The sequence below is a fragment of the Octopus sinensis genome, linkage group LG23 (genome assembly GCF_006345805.1).
Source record: "Octopus sinensis linkage group LG23, ASM634580v1, whole genome shotgun sequence".
In the NCBI taxonomy this organism is placed as follows: Eukaryota; Metazoa; Mollusca; class Cephalopoda; order Octopoda; family Octopodidae; genus Octopus; species Octopus sinensis.
This window is the reverse complement of record NC_043019.1, coordinates 4,107,724-4,120,527: the sequence shown is the minus strand read 5'-3', so window position 1 is coordinate 4,120,527 and position 12,804 is coordinate 4,107,724. Positions and strand designations below refer to the sequence as shown.

The following is a 12,804-nucleotide window of genomic DNA, read 5'->3' as shown; positions in this document are numbered from 1 at the left end:
CAGTCAACGTAGCAGCAGGCTACGCAACAAAGACAACACATATGCATGCACACACGCATGGACACTCACACACACACGCACATGCACACACACACATCATCATCATCATCATCATCATCTAGCACCCGATTTCTCTGCTGGTATGTGTTAGACGGTTCGAGTGGAACTGGTAAACTGGAATGGTTATGCAGTATGTTCTCTGGTAAACAGTATATGTACTCTTGAAAAACTCTCTCTTAAAAAACTTCGAGTACCTGCAACAAATACATAAATTCCAAGAACAATTCGGACATTTGGGACGCTTGACTGGTCTGTAGAAGAAATCCACTGCATAGACATTAACATCCGCAAGGTTCTGGATGTCAACCAGAAATCTCCACAGAAATTGTGATATCGACAGGTTTCTCTACCTGGGAAGAGATAAAGGAGGTAGGCGTTTGAGATCCGTGCATACAGCATTTGAAATGTCACATAGTCTCTCTGATAGCACTAAATACTAGACAGATACAGGAAAGATATACGAAAAAAAAGTGATAGATAGATAGATAGATAGATAGATAGATAGATAGATAGATAGATAGATAGATAGACAGATAGATAGACAGACAGACAGAGTACTCTTGACGGTAACTGGAAAAATATGAGATGGGCGAAAGAAAGAAAGAAAGAAAGAAAGAGAGCGAGAGAGAGAGAGAGAGAGAGAAAGGTAAAGAGAGAAAGGAAAAGAGAGAAAGAGAGACAGAGAGAGAAAGAGAGACAGAGAGAGAAAGAGTGAGAGAGAGAAAGAGAGTAAGAGAGAGAGAAATAGAGAAAGAAAGAACGAAAGAAAGAAAGAAAGAAATAGAGAAAGAAAGAAAGAGAGAAAGAGAGAGAGAGAAAGAGAGAAAGATAGAAAGAAAGAAAGAAAGAAAGAAAAAAGAAAGAAAGGGAGACAGACAGAGAGAAAAAGAGAGAGAAAGAAAGAAAGAGAGAAAGAAAGAGAGAAAAAGAAAGAAAGAGAGAAAGAAAGAGAGACAGACCGAGAGAAAGAGAGAGAGGTGGAAAGAGAGAAAGAAAGAGAGAAACAAAGATTGAGAGAAAGAGAAAAAGAGAAAGAAAGAGAGAGAGAAAGAAAGAAAGCGAGAGAGAAAGTGAGAAATAGAAAGAAAGAAAGGGAGAGAATGAGAGAAAGAGAGAGAAAAAATAGAGTGAAAGAAGAAGAAAGAAAGAAAGAAAGAAGAAATAAGAAAGAGAGAAAAAAGAAGAAGAAGAGAGAGGAGAAAGAAGAGAGAGAAACAGAGACAGAAATAGATAAAGAAAGTGAGAATAGAGAAAGACAAGAAAGAAAGAAAGAAAGAATGAAAGAAATAAAGAAATAAGAAGAAAGAAAGAAGAAAGAAAGCATACATACAGAATCGAACAGAAAAGATAAAGAAAGAATAAATATAATAAAGAATAGAGAGAGAAGATAGATAAATAAAGATAAAGAAATAAAGTAAATGAGAAAAAAGAAAGAAAGAAAGAAAGAAAGAGAGTGAGAAAGAAAGTGAGAAAGAAGGTAAGACAGACAGACAGAGAGGCAGACTGACAGAAAAAGAGAGACAGACAGACAGACAGGGAGAAAGAAAGAAAGAAAGAATGAAAGAAAGAAAGAAAGAAAGAGAGAGAAGGCAAGGAAGAAAGAAAGAGAGAAAGAGAGAGAGAGAGAGAAAGCAAGAAAGAGAGAGAGAAAAACACAAAGAGATAAAGAAAGAGAGAATGAAAAAGAGTGACATGAAAATAAAGAGAGCGAATGGAGAGAGATTTGGAGAAGAAAGGACAACGAATCAACAGCTAGTGGCTAACAAATTATACAAAACATTGCCTTTGTTGAGTCGATAGAGTAATTAGACTGTGACAGGGAGGGGGAAATAACCCACATTGATATTCATTCAGTGTGTAGTTTTCGTGAGGAAATGAAGGAGAAAATTCAGTTAATCCACATTTATATCAACCGCTGTTGTTAAAAAATGAAGAAGATAAATAATCTAGGCACATTGGATTATATAGCCCTAGATACACAGTGTTTTAAAATAAGAGGTGATGGTCACAGCTAAGACGTCTTTTTGAACCTGTAGGTCTGCTTGTTCAGGATTGAAGGGAGTTTAAAGGACATCAACGTCAGGAGCAGGTGATTATTATTTTAAATATCTTTTATTTGTTTCAGTCACTGGACCGCGACCATGTTGTACACACACACAAAACAACATGTTCCATCCACGCCTGCTCCTCTTTGGTAGGCAACATCCTCTCTCCTCCAGAGCTGGGTTTGTCAGTGGAGAGATCTTGGGTTTCCGGTTACAGTGGAGGATAGACGGAAACAGACAGTATGGGACAATCTGCATTCAGGTGCCACTCTCAACTCTTTCCTTGATCAATCTGATTAATTTTCAAGGTGTCGCTAAATTTCTGTTCGTGCAAAATTCTCGGGGGACTGGATTGATGCTATGTCTGTGGCCAACATTGGAAGATTACTCAGTTTAGATGAAATCCGCATCTCCATTGCACTCAGAGTGGGAACTGACGTCTGTACAGGACTGAGACACCACTGCGGTAGCCCCCTCCCCGACCCTATATGTCTTCACTGTCCGTTTTGCAGGGAATCAAAGTGAATATACAGGTATTCCAGTGAGAGAGATAATAAATCAATTATTTAAATTTGGAAAATACATATTTTCCTGCATGAATGCAGGAAATACTTTTCTCGTTTCTAAGATTAAGTAGGGTATTCCTAGATGAATAATAAAAACAGCTTCAGTTATACAAAGAAAACATTTTTTATTATCTTTTAATTCCCATATAAATTTAATTAATCCAGTGGAATTAGCTTTCTGTCTATTCTTAAAAGTTTGTAAATGATTTGCAACTCTAGTCTTAATCATATTTTCCATTGAGCCAATATAAAAATGTTTTTTCCCTTGAGCTATAACATTGCATTGGTATACTTATACTTTTTCTTTTACATGAATTCTTAATCTTACAATTATTTCTAACTCTACAATCCCAATTTTCATAAATGTTATTATGAGTGGGTGTATTAGATGAGTAATTTATACTAGTAGTATTAGTATTAATTGTTTAGGTTCCATTATTGAGATTTATATATACACAATTATTATGGTTATTAGAATTTGGGAGATGTATTCTAAGTTCAGGGGAGTTATTAGGATTATTATTATTGACATTTTTATTGGTGTAGAATTTCTATTGGAGTAGAATTAAGATCAAACATTCAATATAAGTCATAAATGGATGATGGATTACTAGGCTCTGTTCCTGATCTTGACATATTGCAGCATTTGTTCTGAGAAAGCAGTGCACTCCCCAATACTGTCTCAAATCCAGTGGTCTCATAATAAACCACCAAAGTGGATGGTGAAGATAATGAACTTAACTAAAACTAAGTGCCGAAATTTGGACGGGCATTGGAGTGGTGTGAAAGGGGGTGGTACTTTACGTTCATTATATGGGGATGGGAGCGAGGAACTGGTTTCAGTTCTGAGTTCAGTGGAGAGAGGAATACTCCACATGGGGATATATTTCCGATCGAGTTTTTATAGCTGGCAAACCTCCCCGTTAAATTTATATCTTTTATCATTTTTATCTCATGCTTGCTTCAGTTGTTGCATTGTGGCCATGCTGTAGCACCGCTTTTAACAATTTAGTCAAACAAATCAACCCCAGTTTTTTTATTAACAAACCAACACCGATTTCCATGTGGTGTTGGTGGTCACACACACACACACACACACACCACACATACATACATACACACACACACACACACACACACACACACACCACACACACACACACACACACACACTAATATCCAACCTGCTTCTGTCAACGAAATTCACTTACAAATCATTCATCGACCTGGGATTCGAGTAGAGGACACTTGCACAAGGTGCCACACAGTGGGATTGAACCTCAAACTACTTGTTTGCAAAGTGAGCTCTAAACCATAGTACCATGCCTGTATAAATGTTTTATTTTCATATTTTATTTACATCTTTTATATTTTCATGTTCATTTACATATTTTAAAACAATGCTATTTTATAGGATTTTGCTCCCAAATTTTAAAATTAACACAAACATTCTTTTAGTTGAAAAAAGATTACAGGAGAACTTTCTGCTAATTCTTCCAAATCTTTCTGTTAAAGCTGTATTGAAACCATTTGTTGGGAAGTTTTTTATCACAGAAACTGGCTGCACAACACAAGGTTTAACCGAAGCCACCGAAGCAAGACAGCATGCTCGCAGCATTACCATGGGCGATGGTGAGGCTAAGGTGCTGGGAAAACGAAGCATCCTCATGGGTGACACCTCAGTGAGGTGAGCTACCAACGTTGACATGAACTTTGTGGTTAGTGACCCAGTCCCTCCGAACATCTCAAATGCCACAGGTTGGAAGAAATGGTTCTCTGTCAGGTCCCGATACTTCAGGGTTTTCTTCCATTTGGTTATGGAAGCAATGACCCTCTGATTAACTGCAGTATCCAGGTTGTGGGCGGAAGAAAAAAAGTCGCAGACTGTGACATTCCAAATGAGGTAACTACCTCTATCCTAGGAGGAGAGGGTAAGACCATCTGGTCCTTTCCACTACTTCTGGATAACCCCAACAGCTCCAGGATTGAGGAGATATTAATCTGAACCAGGGCCTTCTTAATGATTAGTTTTAGCTCAGTGTGACGAGTGGAGCGACCAGCATTTTAGTGGTAAGACAGACTGTGAAGACCTGTGGGATTTGGGGCACCTACCACAGCAGCATCACAATCCTGTACAGACGCCAGCTCCCACTCTGAGTGCGATGGATATGTGGAATTCATCTAGACTGAGTAGACCCCCTCAATGTGGCCACAGGCAGGGCATCAATCTATATGTTCATCTTTTGGGCAATGATACTTTACTCCCAAATAAGGCTGTCTCCTTCTCTCTGTCTCTGTCTGTCTCTCTCTCTTTCTTTCCTTCTTTCTCTCTCTTTCTGTCTCTCATTCTCTCTCTCACCTTCTCTCGATTCGTACATGTGCGCAACTATAGTGATACCTCATATCGTTTTTTTTAACCTGTGGGGAATTCCAATTACGTGTCCTTCTGTCTCCATTTTCAATGATAATACACACATACACGCATGCATGCACACACACGCATACACACACACACACACACACACAAAGTATGCACTCGCACACATATGTTCATACACTCACACATACATACATACCTATTTCTTTACTACCCACAAGGGGACAAACAAGGACAGACAAACGGATTAAGTCGATTATATCAGCCCTAGTGCATAACTGGTACTTAATCTATCGACCCCGAAAGGATGAAAGGCAAAGTCGACCTCGGCGGAATTTGAACTCAGAACGTAACGGCAGACAAAATACGGCTACACATTTCGCCCAGTGTGCTAACGTTTCTGCCAGCTCACCGCCTTCATACATATATATATATACATACATACGTACAAGAAACAATTATGTCAGCAACCTACATTTGCCGAAAAAAAATATGTCGCCTTACCAAACAAAGCCACTCAGACAAACTGCACAATTAATAATAGTCGTATTGACAACAGAGTAAACGCTTTTCTTTAAACAACTCAATAAACTGTTTTTTGAAGGGAATGTGAACGACAAGAAACTTGATCATGGCGAACCAAATAATAAAAGATCCCCGCCATGAAAGTAGTGTTTCTCTGTGGAAGATGCACAGAAGTTATAAAGTCTATGGACACACGAGAGGGGAAACATGATTTTGTGAAATGCCTTGAAGGCTTTCTGGAACAGTGGTTCTCAGCCATGCTGTATATATGACTCCCGGGGAAGTTGGGAGAGGCTCTATAAGCCTTTTTGGGGAGTCCACGCAAGCAAAATAGTAAACTGGGGAATCACAGAAGTGTTTTAAGGATCAATGAAAAATATTCTGTTTCAAGTGTATTTCTTGTAAGAAACAGCTAAATTTCTTTCCCTGACGTTTTACATGGTTCAAACTACACAAGTGAATGTGTGACAAACAAAATTTTTTACCCATAGATTGATAATAATGGGTGGTGGTCTGTGTGCAAGCAGAATTGTCTTCCAAGGATAAATTTATGGAATTTCATTACCACAAATATGATGGCTAATTCTTCCTTCTCTATTTGACTGTAAATTTTCTCAGCCAGAAATAAGGAATGCATGAGCTACAGCTTTCATGCTAGCATCTTCATAATTGTGTAAATTCACAGCTCCAATACCATTTTCACTAGTGTCTGATGCCACTACCGTTTGTAAATTCGGGTCAAAATATGATAATAAGAATTCTGACATTAAGATGCTTTTAATTTCTTCAAAAGCTTTTTGGTACTTGTCCGACCAGTTCCACTTAAATACTTTTATAAGACAATATTGAGTTCTCCTGTGTTAGCAGAGCTATTAAATCACATGTTAAAGTCATCTCTAAAGATTTCCTAAAGAAATTATAGCCAGCGCTCATTTGCTTCAGATACGAAACACCATAACAAACCACTGCTGGTTACAATTTCTCCTGGAAATCTAAAGAGATAACCTAAACAAGCTCTTACTTTTGTTTCCAGTCATACTAATCTTTTTTGGTTTCAGTTTCAAAGATGTAAAGAAAACTTCCAAGATATCCGGCACGACCATTACTCATTTTACTCTTGATCTAACAAAATCAGTTCCTTGATTAATTAACAATCTATCTGGGACACGAGCAATTCAACAACAGAATCCTCTACGACTTCTTCGAACCCTCCATCATTTGCAAGTTTCCCATCACCTAAGTTTGATGTAGACTTTGTACAAGTGGAAAATTTATAAAATTTTATTTTTCTAAGCATCATACATAGTTGAGGGTTCCACTTTATCCCATGACACAACAATTATCTCTTCTGTTTATCTTCACCAGAATTCCAGCTTTTGAAAATTCAGAAAAACAAAAGAAATTTCTAAATTATCAGTATGGCAACACCATATCGATTACCGTCCAATTACATGAGACAGCAAGGCAATTCTGGCAGACACTTTGTTGGACGACATGATGAGAGGGAAAAACTGAAGATCTTGATCAACGATGAAGATACACAAATAATACAAGTTTATGGACTGCCTTATGTTGGCAAAACGAGTCTTGTGAAAACTGTAAGAAATTTACTGTTGTTTTCTCTCTTTTTTTACGTTAACCTTATTACATTTTGCCTTTCTGTAGGTTATTAGGGATCATTGAGGTTTTACAGTTAAGTTACTGACTAAAGAGAAAAGCATTTCTGGTTCAATCCCATACAATGGCAGTCACTGAAGTCTTTGTAACGTTTGGTGAGTTGGTGGTTGACCTATGATCAAAGGTATTTGTCCTGTAACCATTCTGTCTATGGCAAAGATTATATTATTTAATGTCTCCTGTTCTATGTCATGAAGAAGGTAGGCAGTTTGGGAGAGGTTTGACTGCTTTATATATTATGCATGTAAGTGAGTGGGTAGGTAGGTAGGTAGGTAGGTAGGTAGGTAGGTAAGTAGGTAGGTAGGTAGGTAGGGAGGTATGCAGGTAGGTAGGTAGGTAGGTAGGTAGGTAAGTAGGTAGGTAGGTAGGTAGGTAAGTAGGTAGGTAGGTAGTAGGTAGGTAGGTAGGTAGGTAGGTAGGTAGGTAAGTAGGTAGGTAGGTAGGTAGGGAGGTATGCAGGTAGGTAGGTAGGTAGGTAGGTAGGTAAGTAGGTAGGTAGGTAGGTAGGTATGTAGGTAAGTAGGTAGATAGGTAGGTAGGTAGGCAGGCAGGTAGATAGGCAGGTAGGTAGGCAGGCAGGTAGGTAGGTAGGTAGGTAGGTAGGCAGACAGGTGTGTATATGTGTGTTTGTGTGTGTCTGTATGTTTGCATCTCCTCGGCTTGACATTGTAGATTTCTTGTAAATGAATGTCGTTAACTTCCAATATTACTTGGAGATTTCCTATAGAGAAATATTTCCTTGGAAACAAGTAAGTTTGGTTTCCGAAGGGGCATCTGGCTGTAGAGGATCTGCCAGTTTGGCTGAAAACTGGTAAGCTGGGGAGCTGCACCAGGTTCCAATCTAATTTGACAGGGTTTCTACAGATGGGTGCCCCTCCTAACACCAACCACTGCCAGAGTGTAAGGGGTGTTTTTTACGTGCCAGTTACGAAACCCCAGCATCAGCCATGACTACGATCTCACTTGACTTGAAAGATCTTCTCAAGCACAAGAATAATTAATTGATAGACAGAGAGTGAGAGAGAGGTAGATGAAATAAGAGATGGATAGTAAAAGAGATGAAGCAACTGTGTAATTAATAGAAAAATAATTAAAGAGATTGAATGGCAAAGTGACAAACTGGTGTCCAGAAAGGTACTTAGGCAAACTGTAAGGTGAATATAAAGGAATATAAAGGATACCCTGAACTAATGCATAGACAAAAGAATAGACAAAGAGACAGTTATTGAGAGAGAATTATAAAGTCAGACAGAGAAAGAGAAAAACTGAGAGACCAATAAATTGATAAGTGAATCTATGGAAACCTTTGAACTTGTTCTAATGTTATGTTTCTAATATGACAGGTCTGTCAAGAATTGAAGGATGAAATCAACCCCGAAAGACTCCACATAAAACACATCCATATTTCTAATAATAGCAGTTGGTCTGATATTTCCAACATGTACAATACATTCACCAATTGTTCCAGTATCACCAATACGAAATGGAAAATTTGTATTTTTGATGATTTCCAGAACATTCAAGAAAGCTTCCTTCCAGGTTTCCAGGAGCTTTGCGACAATGACTTTCCACTGCACATAAATCTAAAAATCATTTTCATATTAAGTGGTGGAAAACCATTTCAGTTTGATGGAATCAGGTTTGGAGAGTGTAAAGTGAGTCCATTGTCCATTAAAGATGCCCAGCTTCTTTTCAGTCGCTGTTCAGACATTGAGACGGATGATGAGAACAAAGAACAAATACACAACATCATCAGATATGCCTGTGGCCTGCCAGGACTTCTTATTTACTTTGCAGAAAAATTCTCCCAGTTTCATCATCATTTATCTTTTGATGATATCTACAAAATGATTTGTGATGAAACCAAGCTCAATGACTGGCTGGACGAATGTACAATTAACAGACGTAATATTAAGCAAGAAATGGACAAGTACTTTTCTCAACTCTCTCTCGAACAGCAAGATGCTATCAAAGTGCTTTCATATTTTCCTGGAAGATTTGGTATTGAGGAAGCTGTTGAAATGACTGGTTCTTCTAGTCAACCAGCTTCCAAGATGCATGTTTTGATGCCACTTGTCGAACAAGGTTTGATCAGTTCAGATTTAGAATTACAGAATTTCCAAGTGCAAGAATTAATACGTGCAATTACTAAACAACAGATTGACAATGTACACAGCAATGATTTGGTAAAGCTCAGATATACAAACATTATTGGGAAAAGTTTGATGAAGGCTCAAGATATTTATGATAAAGGCCTCATATATGAAGCACTCGGAATAATGAACAACAACTGGGAAAATATTTCGTTTCTGATGAAGAAAGGGATTGAAGCACCCTCAGATGGTAGGACATATGGAGTTTATTATGAGGTAAGATATTTTGTCCTTAACAACGTGTCTTGTATCTTGTGTTGTAAGTCAGTCTTTCATATGTCGCATTTTAGTTTAACCTGTGTTATATCTTCCCACATCTTTACCATTGGTTCTCAATTGAGGGCCATATGGCCCATGGGGGTCCATATAAGAGTTTGCTGTTGTTAAAATATATCAGCAAGAAATTGGTTATACTTCGACAATACACAAAATATTTCAATAATTTTTTAATACAATTATTTATAATATTTAATTACAAAAATATGTGATTCTTTTAAACATCGAATGTCTAGGATGGTCCAATAGAGTGGAATAGCAATCAAAGGGGTCGATAGGTAAAAAACGGTTGAGAAACCCTGCTGTAAGCTCGGCATAGGGTCTCTTCTGCCCCTTCTTACAAATTCTTTTTGGTTACATCTTATTCTGTCTTTTATTACATCTTATTTGGGGTTTTTTCTGTTACATCTTAATCTGCACTCCAGCTACCTTGGACTAAGTGTCACTCAGAATATATTAGGTCAGACTCACTCTAGTTCATCAAACTCAGCCTCTTTGACAGTTTCAGTCTATCCTACTTTCTGTCTGTTCAGATCTGAGTCTGACTCAGTATATCACGTATCAGACATCATTTGGTTAGTTGATCCGAGACTCAGTATGATCCAAGATACACAATCCACTGTATTACATTGTACTTATCATCGCTAGTAAGGCACCAAACTATGGTGTGTGGCAGTAGTATTAGTATTATTAGTAGTAGTAGTAGTAGTAGTAGTAGTAGCAACAGCTGTAGGAGTAGTTGTTGTTATACTTGTTGTAGTAACAGCAGCAATATTAATAGTTGTATAGTGGTGGAATCACCAATTCCATTGAAGCAGGGACTAACCGAAAGACAACCTTAGAGAGTAGTATGGTATAACTATTTTACTATTTTACATATAATTTTTTTTACTTTAAAATTTCTAGATATGAAATGGTAACCATGTAAATTTTAAAACGTAACTTTTCTTCTTTATGGGGGAAATGGGAAAATATGAGTGAATATTTATTTTATGACTGCTGTGTAGTGAGTCTATAAAATTGTATATATATATATATATATATATATATATACATACATATACACACACACACACATATATATATATATATATTATATAAAGTGCATTAAGTAATCATTGTATTCCAATTTCCTTCACTTTTCAGTGAATAGTAGATGAGTGACTATCCTCAGACACAACACAGGATACACTTTCAGGCTTTTGGGATAAAGTTTTCAGGAATAACCCAATAGGTTTACTATTAATTCTGTGAAGTATTCATGGGTCCTGCTAGTTATTATTATAATTAATTTTATAAAGGAGTAAGCTGTCAGAATCGTTAGCATGCTGGACAAAATGCATTGCGACATTTCATCCGTCTTTACATTCTGAGTTCAAATTCCACTGCGGTCAACTTTGCTTTTCATCCTTTCAGGGTCAATAAATTAAGTACCAGTGAAACACTGGGTCGATGTAATCGATCAAGCTCCTTCCCCGAAATTTCAAGCCTTTAGTGGAAAGGAATATTATTATTATTATTATTACTCTTTGGGGCAGTAAAGATTTGAAATCATTAATATTTTTCAGAAAAAACATTGATTTCATATTTTGGCACAAGGTCAGCAATTTCTGGGAAGAGGAAAATTGATTTGAACTCAGAACATGAAGACAGACAAAATGACACCAAGCATTCTGTTTAGTGTGCTAATGGTTCTGCCAGCTCACCACATTATTTCTACAGACAAAATATTAACACATGTTACTGTGTTTGATTTTTAGATAACATTAAAAGCCTCAAATATACTGATGCTATGTCACCCTAGAGATTCAAGACAGTTTTTCCAAGCATGTCTACAAAACTCCCTGTTATTGGCAATGAAGAAGAACAAGCTTTTATGAATATAGCATATGGTGTATCCTTGACAGATTTACCAGGTATGATATGACGATGGTGTGTAGATTTTGTCATCCCACTGATGTAGATAATATGCTTAACAGGAATATTGAGCATTTAGCACCATTCTTTGTATATTTTGCTAAATGCTGAAGAAGTGTTTACGAGATTATATAATGTTTCTAAAGGCAATTACGTAATACTAGCAGTAATTTTCCAAAATACGTGTATGCTTTATAAAGCATGAAATTCCCTGTTTTCTATATTTTATTAACATTCTATACATATATTCATACATGCATGCACACATCCATATGTATGAACATATATACATATTTATGTATTTCTTTATATGTCCTCTGCATTCAGAGGTTAGAGAGGAATGAGGTTAGTATGCTCTGCTGCATGTGCAATGTAAGTGTACATGTGCAACAGTGTGCTAGTGTGCTGAGAAAAAAATGGCTTAAGAGACATTAGATGCCGTGTGCAGGAGAGAAGACTGCACTGGTTTGGTCATGTGATGAGGATAGATGTTAACAGTTCCATAAAGAAGTGCCAATAATTGAAAGTGGATGGAACTCATGGAAGAGGAAGATTTAGGAAGACATGGGACGAAATACTGAAGGATGGCCTCGGGACACTAAACCTCGTGGAAATGATGACAAAGGATCAAACCATCTGGTGCTTTGCCATACACAAGAAGATCCATACTCCACAGCAGAAGTATTGATATTGCCTCCCCTATTCAAAAGGAGTGGCCTGGAAGGACCCTGGGCCAGTGCCACATTAAAGGCACCCAGCACACACTGTAAAGTGTTGGCGTTAGGAAGAGCATCCAGCCGTAGCAACCAAGCCGAATCCAACGGCTAAGTTACAGGGACATAAACACACCAACACTAGTTTTCAAGTGTTGTTGGGAAACAGAGACACAAAGATACAGACACATAGGTATATGTACATATACAACAGATTTCTTTCAGTTTCCATCAACCAAATCGCCTCACAAGGCTTTGGTCAGCCCAGAAACAAAGACGCTGTCAAATCACCCAGAGGGTCAGAGGTCACTCCCTCAGATCTCCCTGAAAAAATTCAGACTAGCTCCTGTACCTATATGATGGGAAAATATCAGGTATTAGGTCAATATCCTTGATAGTTTTGAAATTTTGGGCCTTTATGTTATTAATTAATTTTACATCTTTTCCCGAACGAGTCTCGCACAACAGCTTGAGAAAGTTATTATTCTTCTAGTA

The 12,804-nt window shown here is 37.5% G+C and overlaps 1 protein-coding gene across 2 annotated transcripts in view; it reads left to right on the top strand.

The window, feature by feature from the left end:
- Positions 1 to 1,926: 1,926 nt before the first annotated feature.
- LOC115223659 overlaps positions 1,927 to 12,804 on the top strand; it is a 232,348-nt gene continuing 221,470 nt past the window's right edge. The window contains exons 1-3 of one of the 2 annotated variants that reach the window (XM_036512387.1): positions 1,927 to 2,149; positions 6,939 to 7,171; positions 8,594 to 9,619. In XM_036512387.1, the coding sequence (XP_036368280.1) occupies positions 6,992 to 7,171; positions 8,594 to 9,619 (1,206 nt within the window). In that variant the 5' untranslated portion in view covers positions 1,927 to 2,149; positions 6,939 to 6,991. The remainder of the gene's footprint in view (positions 2,150 to 6,938; positions 7,172 to 8,593; positions 9,620 to 12,804) is intronic. The other variant, XM_036512386.1, reaches the window with a different exon arrangement.